This window comes from Myodes glareolus, chromosome 27, assembly GCF_982192425.1.
Source record: "Myodes glareolus chromosome 27, mMyoGla1.1, whole genome shotgun sequence".
NCBI lineage: Eukaryota > Metazoa > Chordata > Mammalia > Rodentia > Cricetidae > Myodes > Myodes glareolus.
In genome coordinates this window covers 6,181,873-6,200,625 of record NC_142052.1, presented here as the reverse complement: position 1 = coordinate 6,200,625, position 18,753 = coordinate 6,181,873, and the positions used below count along the sequence as shown (strand labels likewise).

The 18,753-nt window shown below is 39.5% G+C and overlaps 1 protein-coding gene across 1 annotated transcript in view; it reads left to right on the top strand.

Moving 5' to 3' along the window:
* Positions 1-11,143: 11,143 nt before the first annotated feature.
* The window catches only part of LOC125399984 (cadherin-related family member 3-like), a 124,954-nt gene continuing 117,344 nt past the window's right edge, over positions 11,144-18,753 (top strand). Inside the window, exons 1-2 of the mRNA XM_087902227.1 lie at positions 11,144-11,177; positions 12,095-12,268. Of these exons, the coding sequence (XP_087758353.1) occupies positions 11,144-11,177; positions 12,095-12,268 (208 nt within the window). The remainder of the gene's footprint in view (positions 11,178-12,094; positions 12,269-18,753) is intronic.

Genomic DNA, 18,753 nt, shown 5'->3' with positions numbered 1-18,753 from the left:
AATGTGGTGGATGTTAGGGTGGGTCAACTCAAGGCTTGGCTGTGGACCTGGGTGGTAGCTGAGCTGGTCACACACACAGGGACTCCGCCCCTCATGTGAGGGGTGGAGTCAACTCTCATATGCCTATGCCATCAGGCCCAGTTCTTCCAAGTGATCAGGAGTGGGGTCATCCTTCTCTAGTGTGGGGATGGGAGTCAGGTCTCCCATGAAGATATGGCAAGATCTTTTGCTGCAGTGTCCAGCAAAGGGGCAGGGCCAGCTTTCCCAGAGTCGGGGAAGGGCAGAGCTGGCTCAGCATGGCCCTCTGATTTCTTTTTTCTTTTCTTTCCTTTCCTTTCCTTTCCTTTCCTTTCCTTTCCTTTCCTTTCCTTTCCTTTCCTTTCCTTTCCTTCCCTTCCCTTCCCTTCCCTTCCCTTCCCTTCCCTTCCCTTTCCTTTCCTTTCCTTTCTTTTCCATTTCTTCTTCTTCTTCTTCTTCTTCTTCTTCTTCTTCTTCTTCTTCTTCTTCTTCTTCTTCTTCTTCTTCTTCTTCTTCTTCTTCTTCTTCTTCTACTTGTACACCCAGATATATTCCTTAGCAGTAGCTGGGCCTGGATGCCACCATTGCCTCAGAAGGCATCATAGATCACTCAGATCTTCATGGCCTTAGTGGCTGCATGGCCCTTGGAAGCCAACATGGCCCCCAGGTGAGAGCCCAGACTTCAGGCATCCATGTGTCCTTGGATGGTAGCAGGAGCCATGGACATCAACACAGAACCTGGCTTCAGTAGGGCCATGAGCATAATTTATTTACTTACTAATATTTCACATTTAAAATACTAAGAAGTTTGTGTACTTTTCTACTTGGTGCAAATGCTCAGAACTGCAAAAAAAATTTTTTCCGAAAAAATTTAACTAAGCATTTCATGGGGGTGTACAAGTAGAAGATCCATAAAATTCCAGGTTAGACCTCTGACTTATTTAAAGATGTATCCCAAGAAACTTTTATGCCATATCAGATATTTGTTGACTGCTTTTCAGAAACCCAGACATACAAACACAACTTGTGTGTTATAATTTGGGGATGAAAGATCTCTCCTGGGCTCCTGTGTGTTGAATTCTTTATTCCCAGCTAATAGCATTATTTTGAGAAATTTGGGACACTTTAGGAGATAGGTTCCTATCTATTGAAAATGAACCATGGTATCAGAACCTTTAAGACAACCTGTGTCTTGTCCTTACTGTGTCTGTAAGCATTGTAGCTCGCAGGGAGAAAGGGATCCTGGCAGTTGTGATCTAGTGAATATCACAAGTCACTGGAAGCATAGCAGTTTATAGCCCTGCTCCAGGCAAAGGTTTCCCCAATACAAGTATACCTTCTCTGCTCTAGGAGGGGAAGAGTTTCTCCAGAGAAGTTGTCATAGCTCTGCTTTGCTCAGCTCTGCTCTGGGGAAGAGAAACAACTCTGCTCAGATGCGGCAGATCGTTAGAGCTCTACTCTGCTCGGGGAAGGAATTCCCAGCAAAAATATTACAGTTCTGCTCAGTTCTGCTTCCCAGGGAAGGGGTTACAACTAGATTGCACTCCAGTGAAAATGTCACACTGCACGGCAAACCTCACTCAAGAGACTTACTGGGAAGGAAGAACACAGGAGGATGACAAACAGCAGGAAACTGAACCGGGGACAGATCTTACGCGGAATTTCCAGGGTAGCTTGGGATGGGTGGATTTTGTGGTCTGATTCCGGGGCAAAGAAATGTCAAGTTTAGGGACTGGCATTTCCTATTCAGGGATTGGTGGCATTTTGAGCTCAGGGACCTCAGGGATTGGTGGGATTCTGCAGTCTGACTCTAGGGCAAGCTTAAGGATTGGTGCAATTTCAATCCCTAGTTGTGGGGGTGAGTCAGGGTCAGGGTGACCCTTTAGTGTCTTCCTGTTTGCTGAGAGAATGCTGATCTCTCACGGTTCCTGTGGCTGTAATGTTCTTCATGAGTGCATCAGGCTACATGATCACTGATGGGATCTTCCGAGGTTGGGAGGCAGACGAATACGTTTCTTTGAAGTTGTTCTTCTAAGTGTTTTGTTCGCAGAGATACCAAGTATTTCTACATATTACTATAATATAAAGATAAAATATCCATGATATAAACCTACAGTCAACCTATCTATCTATTTTGTCTAGCAACTATCATCTATCTACCTAGGTACTGGGCATGCTGAATACATTTCAGCATCATAAATCAACTTCGTTCACATTTTCCTGAATCAGTTTTTATATATGACCCTGAATGCGTAAGAATATGGTGTGAAAATAATGTCTATAGTTTTTCTCCCAGTAATTATTTTTAAATGTTTGAAAAATTTAGGGTTCTTTCAGTTTTTAAATTTACCTTCTTGAAAAGAAGAAAAAAAAATCTCTTCTTTAAAATGATTTATATAATAAAGATTACTAACAGACCACAGATAACAAACTTTAAGCAATCATGTAGTATGCTAAAGACTACATTACCTTTAATTTTCATATTACCACCAGGGTAATATGAAAAAAAATCTGACAGTAAGAAAAATAAGAAAAGGAATCACATGATCTAGGTAACTTTAAGAAAAGGATAAATGACTCAAATTTGAAGGAGTTCAGGAACTAAGACTTCAACGTGAAAATGTTCCATGAAGAGAAAATGTTCAGTCAAAGAACTGAGGCAGTAGTTTGCTTGATATGATTTCCAGGCAGTTGGAGAATTTAATATAAGATTTTATAAGAATCTATTTATGTATAACCCATAGTGAGAATTTTGTTGTAATAGTATTTAATTCACAGCATCAAGGTAAAACAGTTCTATTGTTGTTCATTAAAACCAAAACAAATAAAAAGGAAACATTTCCCTTTACGGAGACATGGAGGCAAATACGTCAGACAATAAAGACTCGTCACTCTGTACCTATATGTGTTCGTGCGTGATAGGAGGAAGACGTTGACAATACTGTGGAAACCATAAAAACTTAAGGGATAAAGTGATGTTTGACCTGTTGGATCTTGTTCCTGAAGAGAAGGTAAAAGAAGAAACAAGTGAAGAGCAGAACTCTACACTCTGGGTTGTTTGAAGAGTTTTGTAGGAAGAGCATTTTAATGGAAAAGTAACATAGTCAGGTTTTTTAAAGTAGACCTGCTTGACTATGGGTGCAGAGCGTGGACTGCAAGATGCAGGCAGCCAGCTCCAGTTCTCAGTGGTCCATAAGAGGTTCCTGCACACACTGCTATAAAGAGCGGTTCATTCTTTACGGAATCCTTATGGCATTACATAGAAATCCCACTGCTACTGATATAGAGCAGAGCTTAGGATAGGGTAGGTTACTTCCGAACATATTTAAATCATGACCTCATGGGGTATACAGTATGATGGAATGCAAAATTACACTGTAGAACTTGAGGTTTTTAATGAGATACCCTAAGTAGCTATGAAGCAATAGCTTTGGGGAATGTTTGTGGATTGATTCTCGCAGACCCTGAATTGTACTAGCTTCTTTTATCCATGACCATCGAGGACCAGACTTGATAAAAATACGACTTACCAGGGTAGGGGCATGGGAATTTTAAAAATTTAAGTAAAAAATATGAAGATGCATAAAAATAATAAGACAGAAACCATAGAAAGTTTCAAGAAGGCATTCCAGTGACTGAAATCACCCATATTTATTTTTCCTCAGTTTTTATACCCAACATAAACAGAGGAGGGGGAAAGGTAATAAAAGGCTTTATTAACATGATACAAAGGGTAACTCACACAGTCAATCGCTTTATCCCTCTGAGACATCAAATCATTAGCATTCTGTTGTCTTGTTAGGGAAGCTGCTCTAGGTTAAGTATCCTGAAGACCTCCCCACCCCAGGTGACCTCCTAGTTCCAAAAGAAGGAGCAGAAGCACATTTGCATATCCTGACCACCTGTCAGGTTGGCATGGAGCTCTCTTCATTTCAAAGGAACCAACCAATGCTCACCAATCTCCAAACTCTCTGACTGTCCCACAAGGTGAAAATGGGCCTGCATTCTTCGGCCCCCACGCATGACATCATATTTTCTTCATAAGCATTCTGAGATCATGGTTTTAACTTACATATACTATAAAGAGAAAAATTGACGTCAAGGGAGATTAAGAAATAAGCTCATAGTTGGAACAGTGTCTTAGACTCTGGTACTTTCCACTTTATATGAGCTGTTATGCTGCTTCTATGAAAATTTAGCCTGTATTGATGTTCATAGCATTTCGCCATGAAGACATGATGCACGTCTGGTATTTTCCTTTCTACATTTAAATTTTTTATTTTCTTGAGATTATAATTTTTCCTTTTCCTCCCTCTTTCCTCCTTCCAGTGTTTCCAATAATCCACCTTGGTGTCTTTCAAATTCATTGATTTTTTTTCACCATTAATTGTGGTTACCTACTTACAAACATACATATTCCTAAATACATATGTACAGCCCGCTCATTCTGTATGTTGCTTATATGTTTGTTTTCAAGACTGACCCTTAGGTGTTGCCAAGTTGGGAGCTTAGGCCCCAGCCCCTCACATCTATCCCAGCCCCCAGGCCTGGTCTGGACTCCAAATCCCAGCAGGCCAGGAGGTAATGTCAGTACCACTTTTCCCAGGGTATTTAAATGAGCCCCCAAAAGAGGAATACATGGTCCCTTTGCCTTCCTTTTGGTGGTCTCCTTTGCACGGCTTCCCGGTTCCACCCCGGGGCCACCGGAGGGCGCAGAACTCCCATTAAACATGGATATTTCTTAATTTGGCTTGTTTTGATTTGGCTTGATTGGGAATTTTGCGTTGACAGGGAGCTCGCTTTAGAAAATATTCCTAACAGGTGTTGAATAAACAGTTGGTGTCCACTACTAGCTCTCTAATTGGAATTACAACCCGTTAAACAAGAAGGAAATTATGTGTAATACCGAAAACCTAGCTAACAATCCTTGGCATTGAAGCCATGAGTCTTGGAGGAGAACCTACACCATCACTTGACTAAGCTAATATAATCCCTAGCTACTGGCTAAATATTTCTGCAGGTTTTGCCTGGATTTTTGTTTTGCACTGAGATAAAAGGATCTTGTGTTAGAAACGTACATTGGTATCTTCATGGTAAAACCTGTGACGGGTCTGATGTCCTGTTTTCTAGCTGAGAACTTAGCTTTCCTTGGGTATTGGGAGACTCTCAGGTCCTACACAAAGGACATTTTTTTCCTATGGAAACGTCAGAAGTGATAATACCAGAATTTAGCTTGACTTCCAGGTTGTGTCCCATGTCCCTGAAAGCAAGGCAGAGAAGGCCAAATGATGCACACACATGCTATGGGGTAAGCATGGGGGAACCTGCACGTTTACAAGTTGCAGCTGACGATTAGAAGTATGACTGACCATGACACATGCTGGAGACTTTCTTATCCTGGCCAATGAACAACTCCCGCCACCACGGCCAGTCCAGGGGATAATGCTGAATCTTTTAAAGTCGTTCTACAAGACTGTCTTCAAAGAGAACTAACAACCAGTGTGGACAGGTACTAAGTTAACAAGGTTAGTAGAGATGATAGAAGCCTGGAGAATTGCCTTCCAGCATGTCACTCAAAGTGAGTCTGTTCAGGATAATGGACATAGCACCATTCCTTAACTGCCCTAATTATACACCCAAAATCCCATACAAGACTGCCCAGACAAGTATTTCCAAGATTGCTCCCTGATTGCTAATATAAACCACGTTTTTGTGGGAGCCAGCCATGAGAAGCTAACTATGAACAGGTCATGCCATATACAAGTTTGTTGATTTTATTCTTGCATGGTTTTGTTTCATTCATTAACGAATTTTATTTTTTTTTTATTTTATCATAGAGCTTTTGACATCGTGGTTAAAGTATGACTGTGTTTCGAAAGACTTACAGCACTGTGACAAGCTGAGCCACCTGTACCCGCCTGAGGTCCCAGTAAAAGACTGACTCAACACATTGTTTAAACTATCAAAGAACCTTGCTCATTCTAAAGTGCTCCCAGGGTCTTGAATGGAAAAATGGAAATGCTATTTTTATTAAATTATTCAATAAACCAAGACGTTATGTCAATTCAACATTGATAACCTTCTGTGACGCTTCAGGTTAGAGCGACAGAGCAGGAAGGAATTTCCCCTCCACAGGGAACAACAGGGTATAGGCTTCTAATCGAGGCTGGCAGGAAAAGACCCAACACCGAAGAAAAAAGAAATCCCTCGTACTTAGATCAGAGCTCAGAAATGGAGTTGGTTTTTTTTTTTTTTTTTTTTTTTTTTTTTTTTTTTTTTTTTTTTTTTTTTTAGAGTTGCTATGACTTCATTTGGAAACCTGTACGTTGATAAAATCAATTGCAATTTTAGCCCGAATCAGTTTCTCTTTTTTCTTTGAAGTGGGCTTATAGCACATCTGTCTCTGTCTCAAGAATGGCCAGTTCCTTGGTCCAGCTAGGGATTTACTACAGTGCTAAAGGGGATGTTTCCATTTCCTTTTCTCCATCCTGAGCAGCACAGTTGCCATCCCGACAGTGCATGTCGATAGAGCTCTAAAACTGGCCAAGCAACAGGCAGAAAGAGAGATGCCCCAGTTCGATGGGTTTATGTTTTGGCCCGTCACTTAAGTTACTGTGTGGGTTTTGCCCACCACTGAAAACAAGCAAGATTAGGGATAGCAAAAGTCTGTATGGCAAGGGACAGTCTTAATCAACACTACCCAAATCCCTGGCAGCATAGTAGCAGACTAGAGCCCATTTACAGAGGGCAGGACAAGTTTCTGAACACAAAACTTGAAGCTGGCATGTAGTGTTAATGCAATAAATAAAGCCTTACCCTGGGAGATCCTGACAGTGACCCCTTTGCGTCAGCCTGAGCCCAGGGCATCTAGCACAGTTCAAGTGCCTGTGGAAAGCATATAACCCCTGTTGGTAGAATTTCTACCCTAGCCAGATAACTTGTGCCTGGTTGCTGTTGTCTTGGAGAAAAGTCCACTTCAGTGGGAAGGTTTTAGTATGACTCCCGTGGCACACTCTTCTTTATAGGTTGTTGGGCCATAGTAAAACACAGCAGAGGGACACTCATGACCACAGGCATGATGCTGGAGCCTGGGGTTAGGTCGTGAGAACAAAGCGTCCTCTCTAGGCACACTCCGGGTTCTTTCAGGAATAAGCACAGGGAGGGCAGAGGAGAGAAACTTGGAATCGGATTGCCCTCTAGTTCTGAAACAGTGATAATGCACCTACAGAAGACATCCAGCAAATCTGAACCCAGTGCCATTCAGTGTTGAAGCAAATGAAGTGAGGAAAAGCTCAGAGAAAGTTAGCAACATGCTTGGAATTTGTGACAAATAAGGCAGAAACACACACACATAAACAAAATTCCAACAGCAAAAGAAAGATCAGAATACATAGTTAACTCTTCAATGTCTACATGATGTCAAGTCTTACATTTATTATTAAAGAATCTTCTTAAATGTGAATTTAAATTATATTTTATTATTTTCCATAATATGCAAGTTTCTTTTGTGTGATTATAAGAAACTATTTTGCATCCGTGATTTAAAGATAAATGTGTCATTTAAGGAGGAGTAGAAAAGCAACTGTATTGTGTAAGGAAACTCATATAACAGAAAGGCATATTTGAAATACAATATAAACACCCAGAATCATTCTACATATATATAAACCATTCTATTTTAAGTTTTATTAAATATTTTACATGCAATGTATTTTGACCATATTCCTCACCTCCCCCAAATCTTCCCAAGTGCTCCCCACCTCCCTACCCACCCAATTTCATGCTTCCCCTTTGACTCCCCCTGCCTAAAAAAAATAACAAAAAATGCCCAAAAGAAACAAAAGTAACTAGTTAAGAGATCCCTAACTAAAACATGACAAGAAAACCATGGGTTCTACTTTGTGTTGGCGAACTGCTTCCTGGGTCCAGAGTCTGCCCTGTAGTGGGGCTGATGTAGCCAGTGACACTCCATTGGAACAAACCAGTTGTTTTTTCTCCAACAGGTATAAACTGCAGAAAAGTACCTTACAGGGTAGGACTTTGAGTCCACCCTCCTGTGTTCACCACAGTCAACACTCTAGACACACTCTCATAGCATATCAGGAGGGGAAGATTGCATAAAATATGCCAGTAAATTTTAAATGTTTTCACTGTTTAACAACTGGTGGTATTCAGTTCTTCTGAGTATTGTTTGCTGTGTGACAAACACTACAAGTCTTCCATTATGCCTGTACTTCTGAGACATGGTTGGCAGGCTTTCCAAGTGTAGTAACCTCCAAGATATGCAAAATCTGAATTTTAAAATATTAATTAATTAATTAATGTGTAAACATACACGCCAGTGCACATGTGGGTACGTCATGTTTTTGCCCATGGGGGCCAGAAGAGAGCACTGTATGGATCCTTGATGGCTCCCTGCCTATTATGTGAAATAAGCCCCTAAATACGGGACTCTCTTTTCCTAAACTAGGCTGAAAGCCTGAAAACTCCAATGATCACATAATATTTGTACCCTGCTTGGAGTTGCGAAGACCCCTGGCTTGCCATATGAATAGGGATCTAAGCCCTAGTACCATGTATTGCCCAGCGAGCATTCTTAACTGCCAAGCGAACGCTAGCTCCAGTATATGAGCCTTGGCATCATATTTGAACATATAAAACTATTAAACAATGAAAATAGCATTCACTTATGCAGAGAATAAATGACTATTGTGCACCCAACCCGAAACTGATCTTTTATATCATAATCCCCACCCTAACACGAGGCTCAGAGAGAAGCCTGGAAGAATTCATGGAGGTCATGTTAAGAACGGGATGACAGGGAATACCGCAATGACGTGCTGCCTTCTGTGCATGGTCCCTGCACTCGTGAACTGGCAGCTATGGTTACCTATATACGATCAAGCCGACAAGACCCGTCAACATTCCAACAGGCAGCATTAGTTGAACTCAGTGAGTTAGGAGAAAAAATAGAGGACGTGGAAGAAAGGGGATATACAAAGTGTGTTTAGGGCAAGCCAGAGTGGGAGTGGAGATTTCAGTGTTCATAGATTCAAGGTGAATTGTTTACATGTATTAAATTGTTAAAAAAATAGAAGACATTATATTAAACATAAAAATCATACTTTTATTTAGGATGTTTGTTAATTTTTCAATCTAAGTATTTTAAGGGATTTCAATCTAAGTGTTTTAAGGGATACAATGAGCTGTTATATCTTTGTATTCTATATGACAGAAATATATGGACCTAATAAAATGCTTAGTAAATAAAATTCCCTTTGAACAGTTATTGGGCAAAATAGAAATATATTTTTTGGAATCTTTTTTCATGCTTTTTATTAATAATTACTTTTTCATTTTACATCCCAACCCCAGTTGCCCCCCATCCCCTTCTTCTGCCTCCCACCTTCCCCACTTTCCACACCCCATTCACTCATCTGAGGGGACAAGGCCTTCCTTAGGGAGCCAGCAAGGTCTGACACACAAACTCGAGCAGGACCAAGCCAGTCCCCTCCCGTATCAAGACTGAGCATGGTATCCAACCATAGGGAATGGGCTCCAAAAAACCACTTTGTGCACCTGGGATAGGTCCTGGTGTGACTGCCAGGGTACTGTTAAGTTGCATAATTGTCACCCACATTCCTAGTGTCTAGTTTGGTCCCATGTAGGTTTCCCAGCTGGCAGTCCAGAGTCCATGAGCTCCCATGAGGTCGGGTCAGTTGTCTCTGTGGTTTTCCCATCATGCTCTTGACCCCCCCTCCCTTGTTCATATGACCCCTTCTCCCTCTCTTCAGCTAACTCCAGGAGCTCAGCCCAGTGCTTGGCTGTGGGTCACTGCACTTGCTCCCATCAGTTACTGGATGTAAGTTCTGTAATGGTAAATAGCATAGACACTAATATGATTACAGGGGAAGGCCCTTTCAGACACCATCTCTACTATTGCTAGGAGTCTTAGTTGGGGTCATTCTTGTGGGTTTCTGAGAATTTCTCTAATACCAGCTTTCTCCTAAACCCCATGATGGTTCCCTCCATCAAGATAACTCTTTCATTGCTCTCCCACCTCCAACCCTCCTGCAACTCAGTCTTCTTGGTCTCTCATGTTTTCATGCCCCACTTCTTTCCTCCCCCACAATTTACCCAGAAAAATGGTTAAGATCTCCATGAAATGTGTTATTACAGAAATATTATTTGCTTTTTATTTACTTCACTTTTCATCTCATTAATATTACAAAATGGTAATAATTCACATTATGAAATACATCATTTGCCTTAGCTGAGAGACAGAAAACATTTTAGCCATATTTACATCATTTTCAATGTATTTACGGTCACAAATGTGTAACAATGTAATATAACATTCAAATAATTATATAACTCTTTTACATTTATTCTAGCTCATGTGGATAATTCTAAATTATGCCAAATTGTATATGAATAATTAAAAAATATGTAAACGTTCAGTACTAGGACACATAAGCGATCTTTTTTCTAACAAGATATTACGAGTCTGTTGTTGTAAAGTAGTGTTATCTCTCTGAGGGTTTTTTTTTTTTAAGTGTTTCTTTCTGACCTGAACTTTCATGCTTTTATATGAACCCCTATTTTCCCTCTGGGAGGTACAGTTATTTTTATCCATCCTTTATGTTAGTTCTGTTATGAGCTACCTAAGTATGGATCATGTTCCTCCTAGCAACTTCTCAGCAGCCTTAAGTACAGGCATGACTGTACAGCCAAGGCTGGCTGCAATGTCTCAGGCAGGGGTTCGAAAGAATGCATAGGGTTTCTAGATCAATATGGATTAACGAAGTGATCACCTGGCTTCTCACCAAAAATTCTCCTTAGGAAACCACTCCTCAACTGGAAAGGTGTACATTAAATGCGTGGCACACAACAATCCTGGCTTTGCAGATAATCTTACCAGGCTTGTGTGGGAACAAACACAGGAGCTGAAATATGACCTGTGCACATAGTCACTCAGACAAACAAAGTAAATCTGCTGTCATCCTGGTTGAGTAACAGCCAACTGACCTGCTGGATTAATTTGTAAGAAGACTGAATTTGTATAAGTCGTCGGAGTTGTGCATTTGTTAGTAGCTTCTGTGGTCGAAGAGAAGCCAGCGTGAGTATGAGTCCCTTCAAGACTGTGTTAATATGTGGAGGTGAGTTTAAGTTTGCTAATTTTTGCCTTTAGAAGACTCTGGGTATGAAGACTTGGATCTGTGCGGGCATCCTCTTAGATTCTGTCAGTATTCCTTGACTTCTTATTCTTGTGTACATGTCTGTGTACATGAGTAAGGAGGGGAACTTAATATGGCCTTGGGTTATTTCAAGCAGAACTCCATTTGGTATTTCTCAGACTCCACGTTTTGCTGCGCTACTTCCTTTTACCGTCACGTCTACTCTGTGACAGTATCGTATGATGCATTTTCACCCTAGGCTATTTCATTGGATACTGTAGATGCTCATACATTATCCTTTGTGCTGTATTTCACAATTTGGGAGTGAGTTTACAATATTTTATTTCTGTTTTTTGCTGAGGAGGTGTGGAGTTATGAATCTATAGTGAGTCACATCCAGAGCAGAATGGAGTCTTTCTTTCACGATGAAGGAAAACATTGAAAATAAGAAAGCAAATAAAACCAGAAAAGACATTACAGAGGTGTTTTGAAGTGGTGTTTCAAATAAGAATACAATAAACTTTCTATTAAAATGTAGTTTTAGTGAGGACACAAAATTCTTTGACAGAATGATCAATAACAAGAAAGAAATTAGTGAAATTTCCTTTGGACTAGAATAGTCATTGCACTCGGTAATAGTTCAACAGACAAGTTGAATGGAGAAATAATTAAAGATGAAATAAGGCTTGAACCTCAACTTGTTCTGTAGTCAAAATAGTTTGTGCTAGGCCCAACAGAAAAAGTATGTTAAAATGGCATTTAAAGGGAAAGCCAATGCCAGTTTGGTTTTACATACAAACTTTCCTCAATTGCATGCACCAATGAGCATAAACCTCCAGAATGATCACTGGTAAAATGTTTCACTGTCTTGGTTTTACTTACGTCCTTCTGTCTTACAGCTCTACTGTTTTCCAATATTGTGGCAGAAATTCAATTATTAATCAACCCTGTGAATTTGCCTGAAAATAAGCTTCCTGGAACAGAACTAAGCCGGGCTTATGACAAAGATGTAGCTGGGAAACCAAATGCCTATCATTTTTTGAACAAAACGAAGCATTTTGTCATTGATGCAAGTAAAGTAGCATTTTATGTATTTTTATTTACTTTATAACTGTTAATGTTAAGTAAGACTCCGAAGATAATGACTTAGTTCTACTTCAGTGGTACATAGAATGTTTGCTCAAACTTTGCTTCAGATAACTACAGTTTCCCTCTGTCTTACTCCACTTTCAGATGAGACATTGCCCCAAGTGTTCGTCCTGGAGTAAATTAAGTTTTGTCCATTAATTAGCTTGAGAGCTGCTTCTCTTTCTTCCTTTTCAGAGTAAAAAGTGAAGGGTGGAGCTGGCTCAGCATGGCCCTCTGATTTCTTTTTCCTTTCCTTTTCTTCTTTTTTTTTTAAAAAAAATAAATCTATTTATTTACTTTGTATCCTGGCTGCAGTTTCCCCTCCTTCCTATAGATTTGGAATCTATATTTTGAGCCAATTTCAAGGAAAATGTTTTGAACAATAATTTGAAAGTGTCGGAGTATTGAAGCATTGGTTAAAGCAGGGAGCACACATTGCTTCCCACACTTATGGCAATGCCCAGCTGGGTAAATTGTGTGCTTGGTAACTGCTAAAATACTGAAGAAGTAAGCAAAATTCACTCCTTCCCACAATTCGTATGTGATTCATGTCACTAGGAATACAGGTGGCATGATCCAGGCCATTGAGATAGAGGCGACGTAATTCAGGTCACAGGGATGCAGGTGACATGCTCCAGGCCTCTGGGATACAGGTGGTCTTAATGATGATTGCTGGAAGATCATCAGCCTGTTTTGATTCTTGGTGTTTTTTGTGCAAAATGTGATTTTATCATAATTATATGATTTTATAATTATATATAAAGTTAACTTAGCACTAATTGTAAACTGAGTTATATCTTGGTGTAGCTCTTATTTATATTTCAGACAGCTATTAAAATTCATGTACACATTTATTTGTACATTGTACTCAAGAAATGTCGAAGTATTGCCTAGCATAATTTTCATAATTGTAAGAAAATTGGTTTTAAAAATAGAAATTGCTTTATGTCTCAGCTGCCAGCCATGTGTCTTCTTTGGAATGTCCTAGTGAGACCAACGCATGCTCTACACTTTATAACAGCCCCATTTGCACAGAGGTCGTTCCCAACTTCTGTTCATCAGACCCTCTTTTTCTACTCAGTTTCTGAGACTCTATATTAAACATCAAATTTAGACTTAATTTATTCTGATTACAATATGACTAGAAATCTTTCTTGGCAATAGGACTTCTGATTTATTTATTTACTTTTTCATCATTTGTGTGTGGCATTTGTAAATGTCCTTGTATAAGCCAAAGACTGACATCAGGAGTCTTTTTCAACTACTCCCCTTCTACTTTTTGGAGATAGGCTCTCTCATTAAGTCTGGAGCTCATCAGTTTCACTAGGTCAACTGTCCAGAAAGCTCCAAAAATCCTCCTGCCTCTGCCTCTGTAGCTCTGGGATTATGAGACATGGGCCTGAGCTCATCTTTGATGCTGATCTGAATCCAGATCCTCAGGTTAGTGACGGGAACACTTCACAGAGCCCTTTTTCCAGATGGTCTTTGATTTTTCCTGGTCAGATTGCAGCAAGACCCTCTCCTAAGCCTCTTCAGCTGTCTGCTACTCTTCCTTATTTGACCTCTGACATTTAACCCAAGACATTCTTTTTTTTTCCCACTTGACTTCTGCTACAGTGAGAGTGTAAATCTTGACTTGAATCCCTGACAAGCTCTTCATACATCTTGCTCACTACTTCTTTATAACATGAACCTATCTAAATCGAATTCACCTAAGATGGAAGTCCTTGCAAGCAAGCGTTTATCCTCACCTCCATGCTCCTCAGCACCCCACCCAGCTTCTTCATGAAGTTAATCCCATGCAGTCTTGTGTACCCAGATCTTTCGCTTCTGCCCCCAATAAGTTTCACTTATGAAAAGATCAATTTGGAAAACAGAATCCTTCTTTTCTTAACCTAATCTGACGTTTCTCTGCCTCTCGTCTTACCCAAAAAAATTTCATCTTTAGGGACAAACATAGCGTGTCTCCTGCTGATATTACTCATTCTCCCCCAGATCTCATATCTCTGGGTCAGGAAGGGGGGCATCAGCAAACTTCTCTGTCTGTAAAACTGATGCTTGAGTGTGGCTGCGGTCCTTTTTGGAATTTCCCCTGCTTATTTTCAGCTCCGGATATTTTACTTCATCCCACACCCTAGTAGTCATTTCTCTGGGGACTTGATGAAGTCCCTCACACTGCTTCTTTCTACTTCATGTTCTGCCTCATGTTCTGCCACACATGTTTCTTCTCTTTCTTTGACCTCGAGGCTATATCCTACCCAGTGTCCCAAATGCTCAATCCCTTATGTGAGCCGGTGTAAAACCCTGTATAACTTTAAAATAAATTGCCATCCACACATCCCTGTGGTTGTAGCCAGAACTTCATCAATACCCAGAACAATTTTGTTTTTGAGTTTATGTGTATTCATGTGTTTATAGCTGCATATATATAATATATATATATTATATATATGCAACTATATGTGTTACTCACGCACATGCGTTGGTGGGGGTAAGAGTTGACAGTGAGTATCTTCTTGCACTGCTTTTGACCTATTTATTGAGGCAGAGTCTTTCGCTTGAACTCATAGCTAACCAATATTGCTTATCTAGCTAACCAGTGTCTGCCAGGAAACCCTTGTATTTACTTTCCAAGACTAGGAATATAGGCGGGCTATGTCTGCCTAGATTTAATGTGGGTTCTGGGAATCTGAACTCTGATGTTTGTGTTTGAACAAGTTATGTAACCATGGAGCAACGTCCAGTCTTCTTTCTTTTAATTTTAATTTCAGAATCTCAAACTCAACTTATTTTTCAAACTCTTTATGCAGAATGACTAATTACTAATGCCAAAATCTATTGATTTGTGTTCTTTCTTTTTGTAAATTATCACTTTACTTTCTGTAGTCATTATAATTCCTCTATCCATCCCTCCCTATGTAGTTCTTGCAAATCTTACTTGAGAGAATTCATTCATTTAGCTGTCCAATTGTTGTTGTTCTGTTGGTCCTGGGCCAAGGAATATTTGGGAACGGTCACTTGAACCATCACATCAATCCTAAATTGTCCTTAGCTCAAAAGGTGTGTGAGTGATCATCCAAAATGGCTCAGTCAGGTCCATTTTCATTGGCTTGCATATTTCTTTCTCAGTATTTCAAACCTCTGATATACCTATAATTTTTTATTGTTAACTTAATTCACATCACATATTGGGTAAAGAATATAAGTGATCAGTAGAATTCTTTGGTTCATTATAGACAGGTGTCCTTCTCTGTTCTCTTGTACCAGGATGTGCACTTTCTTTAACCTGTTATCATTCCTTTCAAATTCCTCTGTGTTCCCCTCATGTTTTTAACCCCTTCTCAGTCATCATCCTGATCCCTGATTGAAATTTCTTATACTTTCTTTTTTTTTGATCAAACTGTTCTTGTATTTTCTTTTTATATCATTCTGATCAACCTTTTCATCTACGTTTTTAATTCTGCTTCTTCACTTTGGTACGTTTCAGTCATCATTTAAGCCATTCTGAGTAAAGCTTGTGTCTCCATGAACCATCTCATGGTCAGTAAATTATTCAGTGTCTGTAAAGAATTCTCTTCAGCATTGTTCTGAACTCTTGCATCTGTCATATATGGTGAGCAATGTTCAGTTTGAAGCATGATTCTACCAAAATATATCATTCTACTTTAATGATAGTTTCAAGGATATAGTTTGGTCCTTACTCATATAATCTTATTTTTGTTGTTCTAAGTTAAAGTTACCCTTTGCTTTTTGAAGCACACTTATCTCTCTTTTTTTCTTTTAGTTTTTTTGAGATAGAGTTTCTGTGTAGCTTTGGTGCCTGTCCTGAAACTAGCTCTTGTAGACCAGGCTGGCCTTGAACTCACACAGATCTGGCTACCTCTCTCTCCTGAGTGCTGGGATTAATGGCATGCCCCACAACTGCCTGACCCGTACACTTATCTTTTTGCAGTTGCATTTATTTTTATTTTATGTGTATGGGTCCTTTGCCTACATGTATATCTATGCACCATATGTGCATGTTGTGTCGAGAATCCAGAAGAAGGTGTTGGATCCTTTGGAAATGGAGTTGCAGATGGTTGTTACGGTCATCTAGTCCCATGTGGATGCTGGGACTCAATTTGGGTCTTCTGCATAAAAAGTCAGTACTCTTAACTGCTGCGCTATTTCTCCATCTTCATATTTTGAATCCTATAACACTGTAGTCTATGAATTACCCCTACTACATTTTTCCTCCACCTCATCTTCTTCTGCACAACCCCAGTATTTCCCTTGCTTATTTCATACATTGTGGGTTTTTGGTACTATATTGGTTTATGTCTACTTATTCAACTTTGTATACACATCTTGACTAAAGCCTCACCTATTTATCACTTCACCACAGCTGTAAAATATATTTGAATGATCAGAAAATACACATAAAGTTTAAACGTTATCAAACATTAGATGGCTATCAAAATCAGTTTCCTCTAGCTCAGCATATCTACTACAAAGAGGTACTCAGAAACGCCTTAAATTTTATTATTTAAATATGGTTTGAATAGCTTTTCCTAAAACCAACTTCTCCTTTAACATTTGTGTGAGTTCTGTATATAATACATAATACTGTATAAGACATTACTCTCTTGAGATAAAATGATCCTATACAGGACCATATAACCTTCAAGGACCCTGTGGCCAGCACCGTCTACTGCTTTGCAGGACATTACACACATGATGCGTGCCAGACTGGCTGCTGTGTACCCTTCAGAAAATGTGCCAGCTGTGGATTGCACACTTCCCACACAGCTTCTGTCTGATTGAATCAATCTCAAATTGTTTAGATCATAAGTTTTTTGGTACATAATCTTTATCTTTAAAATCACTGTTTCAAGTCATGCTCTGTCATATCTAATATTTATACCAGGATCCACGACAGCTTTCTTGCTTCTGGGTTTCTTTCACTGTTATCCTGTTATTGATAGACCTTTTATTAAAAAGCATGTATAGTACAAAATTTGGTTACATATCTGTGTTACACCACATCATTACTTGTTAAGTTCCTATTTTCCCAAAAAAAAGAAAAATTTCTTAAACCATTTCAGAAGTCTTATTAAAAACATGGCTCCCTTTTTTAACTTCTCTTTTTAAAAGATAACACTCTTGGCTGCATGTTTTATATATTAGTCAAAATCTTCTATGCATAGCCTTTGCTCTGGGCCTTTGCTCCTATCAGGTCACTGGTTTTTGTTTTTCTCCCAAACAATTCCTTCACATCTTTGATTTTTCAAAGTTGAGAAAAAAGTAAAGGACATCAGTTTAGAATGCATTCTGATCTCAACTTTTGAAAAATGTTCCCATCTCTGTCAACTCCCCCCCCCCCAATTCTCTCTCCTCCCTTCCTTTCTCTTCTATTCCCTTCCACTTTTGCCCATAAATAGTCTCTCTAAGTAGTCCAAATTGACCTTAAATTAGAACACTTTCTCTTTGGGAGTATTAACATCACAGTGGTGGGACATCGTGCTCCATTCTCCCCATGGACTGTAAGTCTTTACTGTCCTCTATCAGATTGTATCGCTTAAGGATAAGTGTCTTGCTTCTGATTCTTTAGTGTAGATACCTATGCTAGTGAACTCATGTCCCTGTTTCTAATTCTTGACCCAATTCTTTAGATCCGAATGCTTTTTCTATTTCATTGTGTTGCTTAACAAATCATTTCAAAACAGTCTTGAGCTGTTGTAGGAGGCCACTTGTTCATTTCCTGGCCACCCAGACTCCCAAAATGACCTCACAGAGACTGTATTAATTAAATCACTACTTGGCCTATTAGCTCTAACTTCCTATTGGCTAACTTTTATATCTTAATTTAACCCATTTCCATTATTTTATATTTTACCATGAGGCTTGTCGCCTACTGGCAAGGTTCCAACATGTCTGTCTCTGGCAGCTCCAGGGCTTCTCCTTGACTCCGTCTCCCTACTCACAGCATTCAGTTTAGTTTTCCCTGCCTAGTTCTATTTTACCCTATCACAGGCTCAAGACAGTTTCTTTATTAACCAATAGTATTCACAGCATGCAGAGGGGAATCCCACATTGTGGAGCTATGCTCTTTTACTTCTTACAGTTCTGAGAGTTGTCTGAGTGAATTTTCTAATACTCCTGTGATCCTTCACGAGCTATGAATTCTGAAAATTTATTCAAATGTTTCTCAAAGAGTTTGATCAATCCATGAAACTAGTCTATCCATATTGTCTAAACATTCTATCTGAGTCAAAATTCTATTGCTGTGAAAAGACACAATAACCTTAGCAACTCTTATAAAGGAAAACCTTTAATTGGGATTGACTTACAGATTCAAAGGTTTAGTTCACATTATCATGGCAGGAAGTGTGACAGCATGTAGGCAGACATGGTGTTGGAGTAGGAACATCGTGATAGGCAAGCAGAAAAA